We start from the raw sequence: 13,824 nt of genomic DNA, 5'->3' as shown, positions 1-13,824 counted from the left end.
GTAAATATGTGCCAGTTACCCTGGAGGCAGGCCTGCTGGAGACTGGGAGCCTTTGAGATTCTCCAGAGCAATAAAAATCTAACTGTACTTGCTTGTCTAATAAACAGAACAGCAGAGAATCTTAAAGGACCTACAGACCCATCCAGATTCAGACCAGTATAGTGTTGTCAGCCCTCTTTATTTCTTTACTTTAATAATGACTTGAAAGTATGTCTTGATTGTTTCTTTATTGCTTGAAGATTCCTTGAAAATGTCAGGTTTTGGTGGAACAGAGCATTTTCTTTCTAGATGTTAAACTCAACCCTGGCAAACTTGAAAAGAAGCATGGTTCTTTTTTTCTTTCTCCTTTCTTCAAGAAAAAGCTGGGAGACTGAATAGGGTCTGATGTGGCTCACGAGGGTAATGTGGATGCTTTCATATTCCAGGTAAATTTGCAGAAGACATATTTGGAGAGTTGTTTACTCAAGCCAACACCTTTGCCTCTCGGGTGAGCGTTCTAGTCGAAAGAGTTGACCGCTTGCAAGTCAAAGTCACTCAGCTGGATCCCAAAGAGGAAGAAGGTAATGGAGTGGAGCACAGTCCTTGCAGACCAAGCGTGGTAAAGATTCTCATTGTGTCAGCGTGGTTGGTTCACGGCCATAAAATGAGCACGATGCTGCGATGGGTGTTGGAACGTCTTCTCTGGGACTAAGAGGGACTATTTCCTCCCCCCCCCCCGAAAAAACACCGGGCTGCTCATGTGGGTAGCCTTTCTGGCTGAGTCTAGATTTGCTCATTAGCAAGTCTCCATGTGGAAACTCACTTTTCAGCACTCTGATAGCAGTGCTCTTCTTGAGTCTTGGTCACAGGGGTTCAAAACCACATCGACAGCTCTCAAGAGAGCCGTGTCTGTACAGCAGTGGATCTTGGCACGGCGTGATCGGAGATTTGCTGGGTTTCCCAAGAGATCTGTGGGAAAAGGAACCTGACCTTAAGAAGTGCTAAGCATGCCAAGAACTCCAACTGAAATCAGATGTTAGCTACTTGATCTTCAGTGTCATTGGCCTGGGTCAAGCTGTTCTTCACTTGCTCTCTCCTCTTTCTTATAGTCTCCCTGCAAGGCATTAACACCAGGAAGGCCTTCAAAAGCTCTACTACTCAGGACCAGAAGCTCTTCGACAGAGATTCCCTCCCCGTGCCTGTCCTTGAAACCTATAGGACCTGCAATACTCCTCCACCTCTCAACATTCTCTCACCTTACAGGTACAGCCACAATACTTTCTTGGCCCCATGCCCCCTCGCAGAGGAGCAGTACTTCTTCTTCCCAACCCACTGAGGAGGTCACTTCCCATCCCATGCTGTATTGAAGTAGCCATTTCCAGTGGGAAATTGAGTTGCTAAACTGAGATCCACCAGGAAATCTCCATCCTCTGGATTATGTGAAACTTTGCTTTTGGGGCTGTACAAATGAGCGTAGCTAGAAAATTATATATTTGGTTACCTGCTGTCACTTTTGTGACTGCCTTGGGGCAAGGCTTGGCTGGCACTGCATAAACATGCTAGGTGTTGTGCAGATGATGCATTTTTCTTGTGTTTCTCTGTAGCCCTGTGGCTCCTTTCCAGAAAGCCGCAGTGCAAACTGCAGAGCATATATCTGTAAATGGCTCTCACCCAGGTGGGTGCAGCAGACTCCTGTAGATCTGGAGATGTTTTCTGTGGCCTTCTGTGCCTGGTCTGAGACATCTGATGTGACCTACACTGGCTGTGTAACCAGTTCTCCTGAGCAGTCCTGCTCTGATTTCATCTTGTAGGTGGTAGAGTAAAGGGGGTCAGAATACAGGGACTTAGCCCACATCCATAAATATCTTTTGAACAGGTAAAAAGTAATTACAGATAGCTGGAGGCAGCTGCCTTCTGCCAGACGCGGCTGCACTGCAAAGTAGGAGGAGAGTGTGTGTGTGTGTGCTCGCTCATGAGTTTCAAGGACGCTGCTGGTCTGATTTAGGGTTCCTGAGCTGGAGAAGGTTTTTTTCACACCAAAAATACAACACAAACAAGTGGGAGTTGAAGTGAGAGACCTGCTGCTGTCTTGGTGATTGTTCAGAGCAGTTGAGCTCTTCAGGTGCTGAGTAATGGAGAGTTTGTGTAAAGGCAAAAGCAATGGCAAGTGGGAGAGCCAGGACAAGGGAGGGTGTGGGTCTGCTGCCTGTTCTGAAAAGGGGGACAGAGGAGACAGCAGCGTGTTTGACCTTCTCGCTGCAGACTTTTAAACTGTCATCTGGGGTTGTGCCTTGTGTTTTCTTTGGGATTCGAACAAATGTGTGACTTTGTCCTTGTGTGGTTTTTTTTTTCCTCCCCCTCCCTGTTCTAGGGATGATGGCAAAGAGGCGCTTAAATTCTACACAGATCCTTCATATTTCTTTGACCTTTGGAAAGAGAAAATGCTTCAGGACACCAAGGATATTATGAAAGAGAAGCGGAAACATAGGGTGAGGAAATGGGAGATCTCTGCCAGCAGAGACGTGTCAGCAGAGAATAGGAGGTGGGAAGTGTTAATAAATCTTGGACTCCAAAGTTGCTATCCGAAATTCAGGTTTGCTCTCCTAAAATCTTTAGGCATCAATTCAGTGAAGTTTTTATCTGGTTTACTCTCTTCTTTCTTAATTAAATAAAGAAAACAAAGATACCCTTAATTGTTTTTCCAAATGCTATCATCTTTGTATGGTTATAATGGGTTAATTTGTGGTCCTCAAACATCGAAAGTTGTGTTGGAATTTTTTCTGCGCTTCTGGTGCTGGAGAGGGGTCTGTTCAGTGTTGAAGTGGTGTAAATCCCACTGCCCCAACACCGTGGTGTGGTGAGTGGTGTAATAAATTCTACTGTGAAAGAATACAGAAAGGAGAAAATGACCCTTCAGGAGTGCAAAACCAGGCCCTAATGTTAAATTAGGGGCAAGCAGGAGGCTTAACAAAACTGTTTAAGCTGACAATGCCAGGTAGAGTTCCTGGTTTGGTTGCCTGGGGATTTGGACCCATGTTTACCAACACTGAAACTTGCACCATAAATGATTTAGTCTGTGCATACTTTATTTAGCTTTTAGGAAACTGAAGTATTAAATATCAAAACAGATCATGATTTTTTCAGTCAAAATAACAAAGGAGAGATTTGGGGCATATTAGAATACAGAGAGTGAGGCTAGCTAAAGCCCAGTTCTTAGTGGGCGAGTATCCATATTGCACCTCAAAGCACTTAACACCAGTAAGGTGAGATTTGGCAGTCCTGATACAGAGGCCAAGAATTGAATTGATGTGGGAAACTGAGCTTTCACTCCGCCCTCGAGGTGGTCATGCCAGGGAGTAGCGATGGCATCGTGTCTGGGCTACACTGGGGAAATCTGATGTTGTCTGTCTCTTTATGCTCTGTGTGCTCCAGCTTCTTTGTATGGGAGATCTTTGGAGCTTGCAGCAATCAGGAAAGTAAATTAAAAATCCTGGCCCTCTTTGAGAATATATCTTCCTGAAACTGCTATGGGTCTGTCCTATCCCTCCCTATTCCCAGTGAGCTTAAAGCAAAATAAGGCTTCTGTTTGATTCTTCCTCCCTTAGAAAGAGAAAAAGGAGAATCCGAACCGAGGAAATGTGAATCCGCGGAAAATCAAAACCCGGAAAGAAGAGTGGGAGAAGCTGAAAATGGGACAAGAATTTGTTGAGTCAAAGGACAAACACGGTCCTGCTGGGTAAGCAAGTCTGGGGCTCTCTGTTCAGCTCCCCGGCGAGGGGGAGCGGGCGGGCGTTGTTGATTGTAATGCAGTTCACCCTGCTCTGCAGCTTCTCCAGATCCGCTGCACAGTGCGGATCGATACTGCCACTAATCAGATTCTCCAAAGTAAATCCATCTGCTGATTTAAAATTTGCTAAATAAATCAGGGAGCTACACGGTTTGAACAAGGTGGCAGGAACAGCTTCAGTAGCAAGTCTGCTCTCGGCTGCCTGTCTTGTGGGCACAGAAGTGTTGAGAGCTTTGGCTCCCTACCCCAGGCGGTGCCCTTCCCCTCACACCCAGCCTCTGGGCCTTACGCTGAGGAGCGGGGTGGCATCGCGGCGCTATTGTGCGATTGCTTTGTTACATTTCACAAATGGCTCTTCACACCCTAAAGTTGAAGCGGGGGCTGTCCCCATCCAAGTATTTCAAGCTACAGATCTCTCTTTAGCGCTTCTGGCTTGGGAATTCATTTAACTTTTGACACCAGCGAGGCTGGAAGCAGACCGAATTCCCCACAATGCACTTCTTGCTTGCTCGCTCCTTGCAGCTTCCTTTCATATAAGAAAAATCTCTCTTTAAATCACACTCTTCAGCTAAAAATAAAACTTGCTTTTAGTTTAATAGGAGAGCAGGTTTGGTTTCTAGCAGAGGAATTGAGCAGCACAACAGCACCATTTTCTTGCTCCTCTCTTTTCTTGTGTAAGCATGTTCATACATTTGAATTTCCTTGAGGTCCAGAGCCCCCAAGAACGGGGTGGTTCCACCACCCCACGGTGAGATGAGCTCATTGAAAGTTGAGAGTGATCTCTTCCTTCAATACTATTTCAGCTCTGGATGCTTGCTTTTAATGGCATCGCTGTTTCTTGGGTGATTCTTGATATTTTATTCTCAAGCTTATTTTTTGGCATCTTTAAGTACCTCCTTTTTTTTTTTTTTTTGTCACTGATGATAGCCAATGTAACTGGGAGTCTTCAAAGTCCAAACTGGTCAAAACACACTCTTATAAATGTGGCTTTCTATAATCAAATGTTAAGAAACCTGGTTTTTATTTTGGTGTTTTCTTCTTCATTAAAATATATACCCATGCTGTTCTGGTGTGCGGTAGCAATAAACAAACACGGGAGCATCTGGGCAAATTCTAGCCAAAGAATTATGCAGAGCAAATTAATACAGCTGTACATGATTCTTCATCTAGGATGCTTTGAGAAAGAGACCTTTTTTCTTTCTCCTTTTTTTTTTTTTTTTTAATGTTGCTTTAAGGTTTTGTTCTGTGTGTCCTGTTGTGGTGGTTGATAAGGTCCCACCTAAAGGCAGGTCCTACTGTGCCGGGAAAAGCCATTCCTGCTGGAAAACCTCATTTCTAAATCTTGCAGGTTGATCTATTGGTGGTTGAACTGCTGCACAGTTGTTTGTTGTAACCCTTCCAGGAGGCAAAGCTCTTATGAGTGAGGGGGAAAAATGAGCTTTAGACATTGCCTTGAACTCTTTAAATAAATTGCTTGTCTTGCTTTCACTCAGGTACCCCTCTAACATGGTGTATCAGAACGGCAGCATCGGTTCAAACGAAAGCATGGACGTGAACTGCTACCCGCCACCGCCGCAGACTGACTCTATTGTGCCACCACCTCCTTCATTCCCAGATGACAGCCTGCCTCCACCCCCGGTGGAATTTAGGTAAGCCTACGGGATCCCTTCTGTCACCAAGGAGTAGTAGGTGGTGTAAAAGGATGACATGAGACAGGCTGAGATAGTTCAGCATAACTTCCTAACGGGTGTTGTAGGGGAACCAGAATGCTCCTGTCTGGAGGGGAAGTGCAACTGCAGGCAGGGACAGAGGCACAGGCAGCGCAGCTCTCCGTAAATCCCAGCCACCGCTGTTGTTCCCCTGCGGAAGGGGAGAAGGGGCTTGGATGAGAACTAGAGCAGGCTCGTTTCACCTTCTAGAAGAGTGGGGTCCCAGTTGATGGTCTGACTCCATTGCGTGGGTTTTCCAGTGCAGTTGTTCCAGAGCATGTGGACTTACATTCCTGATGGAACTGTGCAGCAAATGGCTTCTTTCACCTCCTGTTTTTTGTTACCATTTTCCATGTGATCTTTGACAAATGCACAATGTGAGCACTGAAGATGCAGATGTAGTTAAATTTAAAGGACTTGAGCACACCAGCTGACTTCTTCCCCAAGACTTCAGTGCAAGTTCAGGGCAGCTGCTTTGTATCAGATGAAATGGTGACTTCCAGTCACCTCTAGAGATGAGAATTACGGTCTAGCAGTGGCTCAAGACACAAAGGGGGAAACAAGAGAGTAGCTTTTTTTTTTTTTTTTTTTGTTAAAGGCAGTAAAACAGATTCAAGAGTAACAGGAGGAAGTATGTCTGATACAGGACTGCGTTAGCTTGTCTCCCATCTTATCCAAAGACAGCAATGCTGCAGAAAAGGCTCTTCTGATGTGTCAAAGAGACCAAGCACTCCACTCTGCAGCATGTTCCTCTAGGGCAGAGCGGAAACGAGCTTTCAGATGAAGCTTACACTGCCTTATGCAGCTACTCAGATCTCTGCCTAGCCACAGAGATCTCCCCTCTCTGGTTTTGTTTTGGTGGTTGTTTTTTAAAGAACCCTGGGAGCCAAGTTTGATCTCCAGTAGTCTGTCTTGGATCAGCACTGTTCACTGTTAAAAATTGTGATGTTTTTGCAGCAAATGTACCTTATATTTCTGTCTTACTGTGGAAGGAGATGTCAGTTTAGGGCTTCCTTTACACGTACGTAGGATATTAACTGTATTTTATGGGCAGTAGTATTTTCTGGTATAAACACAGCTTCCATAAATGGGAGATTCAGTTGCTCCTGAATTGGTGTTTTCCTTAAGAGCATGTTGGGTTTCCATGTCTTCCTCTTCACTCCCCACGGCAAGCTATGAGACATGGCTGCTGCACTCCAGCTCTGCACCGTGGAATCCGGTGAAGAGATCTGCTCCTAGCAGGTGCTCAGAGCATATGCTTTCCTGGCGCACCCCCCAGTCCTTGTGCGATTTATCACAGTAGACATCCCTGCTTGGTGTGTCGTGAGTCTGGCCTCAGCATGGAGGGGTAGTGGCTTGTGTTGCTGCAGGAGCTCTTAAGCCAGGAGGCTGCTCTGAGCTCAGATGTGACGCCTGGCCTCTGGCGGAGAGGTGAGATGGCTCGTGTTCTTGTCAGCCTGGGAGATGGGACAGATGATAGCGTTTCTGCCAGTCCCCAGAAGCTTTCCTTTGTTCTGGTGGGGTAGGCCAAAACAAACACTGCAAGGGAACTAGAACCAAGGAGTTGAGGTCTCATGGAGACACCAGTTAAAGCTGGAACTTAGATGTTTGTCTGGACTGCAGCACACACATGATGTGCATTAACGTTGAGATTGTACAGTCTACTCTGCCTCACAACTTTACTTCTCTCTCTCTCTCCTGTTGCAACAGCTACCCTGTAGACAACCAAAGAGGTTCTGGTTCTGGAGGGACCAAACGATCCAGCCTGGTTAGCCCGAGTCACCCGCCACCAGCTCCTCCAATCGGCTCCCCCTCTGCAGCCAGGCCGGGCTTTGCTCCCCCTCCGGCGCCTCCTCCGCCACCCCCGCTGATGGGAGGCGCCCCCCCTCCACCACCTCCCATGGGCTTCCCATCCCCGGGAACCCCACCACCACCCTCACCCCCTTCTTTCCCTCCTCACCCCGAGTTTGCTGCCCCACCGCCACCCCCGCCCCCTCCAGCAGTCGAATATGCCAGCGTGCTCCCCCCTCCGCTGCCGCAGCCGGGCGGTGGGAGTGCTCCACCACCCCCTCCACCACCGCCACCCCCAGGCCCACCGCCGCTGTCTTCCAGTGGCCTGGATGGTCCCCCACCCCCTCCTCCACCCTTAGACACCTCCGCCTCCAAGCCCAAGTCATCCTTGCCTGCCGTTAGCGATGCCAGGAGTGATCTGCTTTCAGCTATTCGTCAAGGTAAGGTTTTGTTTTAATACCGACTTTGCCTCTGGAAAAACCCCGCTGTATCCAAGCGAGAGCACGTGGGAGCTGTCTCATGAGCAGTGGTGTGACTGCCTCGCTGCTTGAGGCCCGTCCCTTGTGGTCCCTCCTTGTCTGCACACCCTGGTGACAACTTCACGTGGTTTTATGGCTCCGCCTGCACCTTCGGAGAGACGCGGCAGTGCTGGAATTGCATTGCCGTGGTCCAGGTTTTGCGAGTGGATTGAACAGCAGTGGTGTGTTAACCCCTCGGAGGAGCACGGAAACGATTCACTTCCCATTCCACCTGCCCACCCAGCCTGTCTTGGCTGTCAGTCACCATCAGTGTTATCCCACAGCGTGTCCAATACTCGCTGGCAGAGGACAGGCTGCCTTGTTCAGAGGATTGTGTCAAAGGGATGGCTGCTCGGGAGATTTCAGTGTGACCAAAGCCTTTGCATGATCCCCTCCGTTGCCTTCTTCCCAACAGGCTTCCAGCTCCGCAAGGTAGAGGAGCAGCGGGAACAGGAGAAGCGGGACGTTGTGGGCAATGATGTGGCAACGATCCTGTCACGCCGCATCGCTGTGGAGTACAGCGACTCTGAGGACGACTCTTCGGAGTTCGATGAGGACGAATGGTCGGATTAACCACCGTCCCATCTCCTCCTTCCCCTTCTCTCCTGGGTTAACATCTTAAAGAATCGTGTGGCCAAACCTTCCACCACTTCCTTTTTCATCCCGTAACCAAAGATGTGCCAAGGGTTTTCAGACAACCAGCAGCATATCTCCCCTCTCCCTACCCCTCCGGCTTTGGCAGGACTTTGTGCTCTGCCTTTCCAAAAGGTCTCCTCACGGACGCTGAGGATGCGGTGTTGGGATTTAGCCGGAGGGGCTGCAACGGTTGCTTATTTAAAAGAGAGCTAAACCTCCAGATTCTTGATTGCCACCAGGCAGAGCACATATAAACCCTCCATCCTGAGGGATTTTTAAAGTAAAGATGGATGATCCTGTTGCGGCCGCGTGGCCTTTCAGATGAAGGACATTTTCAGCTAGTTTTCTCATTGCAAAAGCAGACGGTTGATCTGATGGCTCTTCCTTTCCAGTGAATACTGGTAGTGCTGCAAGAAAATGGGCTTTAAATGTCAGTTCTCTGCTGCATCCCACTGTCAAGTAATCAGTTTTTGGCAACAGTGCACAATTCTTTCCCCTCTGACCCCCTAGTATTATTTCCAGACTACCCTTCATGGGATGTGCTTCCTGGCTCTAGGGCTGTGAAGTACATTGGGTGCAATGTGAGGAGGGACTTACTTTATGTTCAAAGCTGCCTTTACCTTCCTCAGATCTCCTGGACAGCTTTGCCAAGTCTGTCAAAAGAGACATGCACAAAGGGGTGCAAAGCCAGGGTAGAACGGTTGCTTGCTCTCCTGGTTCTGGGAGAGCAGAGCTGCTGCCCCACTGAGACACATCTCTGTGGTCAGCCCTGAGCAGTGGCGAAACTCTGCTTTGCCGATTTCTCCAATTCATGCTGAGAGTGTGTTTAAAAAAGAAAAAAAAAAAAAAAAATTAAAAGTGCCTAGAGCAGGGAGATGGTGTGGGGAGGGGTTCTCTGAACATAAGGCACTTTGATCTTTGGCCTGTTTGGGGCAATGCTGCAGTCAATTTGAAGAGGTGCTTTTTCTAGCAGGGTGACCGTACTTTTTTTGCACAGGGACTTGAGTAGCAAAAAATGCTGGTATTACCTTTGCTTCCTCCTCCCCTCCACCTATGGAGAGGAGTTTGTGTGCCTAAACATCTTGTGTGTGAACTGAGTTGCCCATCAGTTACATCAGACCTAACCTACGTTGTTTCTATAATTTTGTTGCTATAATTCATTAGTTAATTTTAAGAAAATGTTTCTTCTCCTCACTAACCTATGAATTCCCAGGCTGCTCACTATGGATACAGTACTGGCAGGGGGAGAAAATGGCAAACTTGAACTAGCTGACCTAGGTTTTATTGCTTTTTTTAATATTACCTTACACAGAACATAAGCATATCTTGGAAATCTAGAAACAAACACCCCCAGTGCTACAAATGTGCTTTTGGTATTTTAATTGGGACATGGCTCTCCATCAGGGTGTCACAGGAAAGTAATTCCAAAGCCCTTTGGAGACGGTGGGTCCAGCTGTTGCAGGGTGAGACCAGCTGCATGTCCCATTAAGACCAAGTCTCCAACCTCTTTGCCTTTCTATTGTAAAGTATTTTGCCAGCCTGTGCCTGTTCTTTCTTCTCTGGCTTGCCTCATTTAATGATGTTGCTGATACCTGGAACGCCAGGCCCAGCCCGAGGCTGCCAGGTTGCTGAAAATCCTTCTTGGGGTTTGATTGATGGCTTCAGTTTGTGCCATTGAGTTCTTACTGATTTCTTGTGTGTGTGTGCGTGCGCATTTTTAATCTCGGACAGAGCAGATGATGGCCTGGAGGATGGGCTTTTCAGGGGTGCAGATCAAGCTGAGATCCAGTGCGACCCTGAGAGATTTCCTGGACCGCTGCACCATCAGATTTTTGTCTGCAAATCAGCTGCTGGGCAGGATGCAAAGGGCATAGACGGTGAGGCATCCCGATGGGCTGGGAACATCTGAGCCGTGCTTCTTCCAGGTTCTGGAAGAGGGAACAAACCCCTCGAGTGCCAGTGAGCCATTGTGCAGTGGAGGGACTTGGAAATGCAAACTGATTATTGCTGCAAGCTGGGTAAGGGGGGCTAGAGGAGAATCGCTGCCTCTTGTTTTTCTGCTCTTTCTTTAAGCATCCTCCTCTGGCTTCTCTCGGAGACAGGTTCCTGGGGACAGCGGACCTTTAAGCTAACCCGGGTTGACAGCATTATCACACAGGGAAGCGAGGAGCTCGCAAATGCCAAAGCTGGGTTAATTTTAAATTGCCTTAACTAGACTTGGCCCCTGTTGGGGAAGGGGAGTGAGTGTTCCTGTCGTGTAAAATACAGAAAAGTGCCATATTCCCCATGCCCCAGCTGGATGGGCTGTCAGGCAGGGCCTTGCCTCGGGGCGTTAGGGACACGGTTGCCCCACTGCTGCCTGTTGCACAAGGATGCTGTGTGGGCGATCCGGCATGGCCACGGGTGGAGTCGGCTCCTCCGACTGCCTCGCCTGCTTGCGCGGCCCTCCTGGCAGCGGGAGGGACGCTGCTTTGTCCATGCAAGCCTGCTGTAACCACCCTCTGCTTTCAAACTCGCATCCCGAGGTAAGAAAACTGCTGGATCCTAAGCAGAAGGGTTGTGGACAGGTAGCGAAGGCTGGTTGTTTTCTTTTTAAATCCTCTTTGATTGCAAAAAGGAGTGGTATGTGCCTGGCGTGGAGATCCCTGAGAAACAACTGGTGTAAAGCGACCGTCTTAAGAGTATCATTGCAAAATCGCAGAGCACTGGGCCACCAAGTAAGCTTAATATTTCTTAAACCAGTAGGGGAAAAGGAGAGGTGCCAAAAACAACCTTTGCAAGACAGAGCAGCTGTGCTGTAACTGCAGGGCTGCTGCCCCATGTAGACTGAGGGCCTGTGCTAGACTCCCCTGCCATCTTTGTCGGTTTTGTCTTAACTTACTCCTTCCTCCCCTTTTTCTGCACAAGGCTGGGTTGAACCTCAAAACATTTCAGAAAGCCAAAAAGCAGGAGCTAGCAGCTGGGGTCCTACCCGGGAGGAGCCCCCGTCTTTCCATTCCAGCCCGACTTGTGTCCATGGGGAGACGCAGAGCCGGAGCAGCCATTTCACCCGGCCTGGGAAGCCGTTTGCTCGGGGCGTGCAAGTTTGGGCAGGCCGCCGTTGCCTTCCCCTTCCCGGCGCCGCGCTCCTGGTTAAACATTCTCCCGGTGTCCTCGCCCGCAGTGCTTGGCTGCTGCTCCCGGCAGCCTCTCCCCCGCCGCCCCCCTTCCCGCGCTCGCAGGGAAAGCCTCGTCCCGGCTCCCCGGGCTCAGCCTGGAGCCTCAGCCGCAGTCGGTGACCTTCACTGCTTTCTCCTCTCCTTATCAGGCCCAAAGCACCAGACCAGATCCAGGGAAAGGGGCTCCTGGAGATCCCAGATGGCGTAGAAACTGCGCGGAGTGTCGTTTCAGGGAAAGGATATATTATTTTTACTTTTTGTTTTGTTTTCAGTCCGTGAACTTACTTAACGTGCCTCTCTTGAAAGTACCTGCCCTTGGTGGGCTCTGGCAGGGAGCGAGCTGGCAGGGCCTCGCGTGGGGCAGATGCAGCTGCCCCAGGTCAGGTTTCATTGCTGTTGGATTTCGGGGAGTGCTTTCTTCTCTTCCTTTTTAAACAAAGCCTTGAAGTGGGAAGTGGATCCGATGGTTTTTATTACTGTATTAACAATCGTTTTAATTCATTTCAGAAACTAACCCATTTTTCTTCCTGATTAGAATGTCATAGAATTAGATGAGCTGTAACCCTCCTAAAGTGCCTTATTTTCCTACATGATATAAATATATTTATAAGAATAATTATTACACTTGTATCTTAGGGGTTTATTGCTGAGCAGAAGATGTGGTGGGAGGAGAGAGGGGACGTGCCCTTGGAGGACCCAGCCTGACTGGGGGTCAGAAGGGCGATGTTTGACGGTTACTCTCAGGGTGCAGGGGGTTATTTCAGACCAAAGGAGTTTCAGCAGTGAAACTCTGCTTAGATTTAAAAAAAAAAAAAACAAAAAAACAAACAAAAAAAAAAAGCACAAAAAAACCCACAGCTCATGAGCAAAATACTGTAGAAATACTGTAGATTTGGTTGTTCTCACCCCTGCAAAATAAACACTGATGGCCAGACTCTGCCACCCCGTGTGTGCGGATGCAGCGGGTGTAAAGCAGCTGCTGCTGGGGGAGCGGGGCCAGGGCCATGCGGGTGCACCCCGGCACAGCCTCGCTGCCTTCCCTGTTCCCCTGTAACGTCTGTGCTTTTCCCTGTCAGTCGCTGTGTAAGCCAGGCTTTCCTGCTGCTTTCTTTTTGTTTTGTAATCAGCTCCGTAACCCCTGGATGAAGATCCCAGTTGCGAATATTTTTTTTGTAATGTACGTGTAAAAAAAAAAAAAAAAAAAAAAAAAAAAATTGAGATAATTTTTTTGATCCTTTTTTAAAAACGGTAAACTTGATAAAACCTTTCTATCCAATCCCTGCCTGCGTGTGTTACTCCGGGTGTGTGTTGGGGGGCTGCAGTGTGATCCTTTGCCCGTGGAAGGTGCTGCCCCTTGGTGTGTGACTTTGCAGGAGCAGGGCATGGTGCTGGGCTACGTGAGCAGCTTGTGCCTGTGCAGCTTGTAGTAGCACATCTCAGGGGGCTGCTGGGGTGTCACGGGGGGAGCCTGGCTCTGTTTGGTGTTTTGTTGAGGCCGCCCAAGCTGTATCTTGTCTGCGGGTGCCTGGGCAGAGGGATGGAGAAAGCCAGCAGGTCCCAAACCTTCTCACAAACGCCATCCGTGCCAAAGCCTCTTCCAGTACCCAAGTGCAGCCGTGCCCGGGTGGGTTGAGGATTATCGATGGTGGTGGTTAGTGCTGCCTGCGGTGGGCAACGGTGCCAAGGAAGCATCTTCCAGGAGGAGCCACCGGCCTCCGGTGTGTGCTCCCTGCCATACAAAATGAGCCCGTGCTCCATCTTGCAAGAGCGGAGCCGCTGCAGCTGGGGTGGGAGGGGGCTGCTTCTGCTTTTTTTTTGCCTCCATTTCAGCTGCTCAAGGTCCCTTCTGCAGTTAATCTGCCTGGCCCCAGCCGCAGCAGCGATGGCTCCAGGCCCTGTTCTCAGGTGCCTTGTCTGGGCTTGGTACGTGAGCCTGTTGTGCGGGTGTATTTTCTTGCCGGTCGGTGGAGAGCAACAAAAGGATCTGTCCCTGCTGCTCCTCATCCCTGCTTTTACCGTGAGCTTTGCTCTGCCAAATTCCCTTGGCTTCTCAGAGACACCCGTGCGCTCGCTCTGCAGCGCTGTGCCTTTCTTGGCTGACAATAGTCCCTGGCTGCAAAACCTCATTAGATTAATTGGCCTTGCCAGCTTCTGAACAAGCAAGCCCTTTAGTCGTGCTGGGGCATGGAGGGCAGGGGAAGGAGGGATCTCTTGGGCTTCCACACTCCCTGCTGGTGCGTGTCCTG

At 49.1% G+C, this 13,824-nt stretch overlaps 1 protein-coding gene across 1 annotated transcript in view; it reads left to right on the top strand.

Annotated features, from left to right (window-relative positions):
* WASF2 (WASP family member 2) overlaps nucleotides 1–12,898 on the top strand; it is a 33,434-nt gene extending 20,536 nt beyond the window's left edge. Inside the window, exons 3-9 of the mRNA XM_074925956.1 lie at nucleotides 426–560; nucleotides 1,089–1,242; nucleotides 2,351–2,468; nucleotides 3,585–3,715; nucleotides 5,260–5,415; nucleotides 7,186–7,706; nucleotides 8,200–12,898. Of these exons, the coding sequence (XP_074782057.1) occupies nucleotides 426–560; nucleotides 1,089–1,242; nucleotides 2,351–2,468; nucleotides 3,585–3,715; nucleotides 5,260–5,415; nucleotides 7,186–7,706; nucleotides 8,200–8,357 (1,373 nt within the window). The 3' untranslated portion in view covers nucleotides 8,358–12,898. The remainder of the gene's footprint in view (nucleotides 1–425; nucleotides 561–1,088; nucleotides 1,243–2,350; nucleotides 2,469–3,584; nucleotides 3,716–5,259; nucleotides 5,416–7,185; nucleotides 7,707–8,199) is intronic.
* Nucleotides 12,899–13,824: the final 926 nt, after the last annotated feature.

This window comes from Athene noctua, chromosome 24 (genome assembly GCF_965140245.1).
Source record: "Athene noctua chromosome 24, bAthNoc1.hap1.1, whole genome shotgun sequence".
In the NCBI taxonomy this organism is placed as follows: Eukaryota; Metazoa; Chordata; class Aves; order Strigiformes; family Strigidae; genus Athene; species Athene noctua.
Note: the sequence above shows the minus strand (reverse complement) of the source record. Positions and strands in the feature narration are given on the sequence as shown.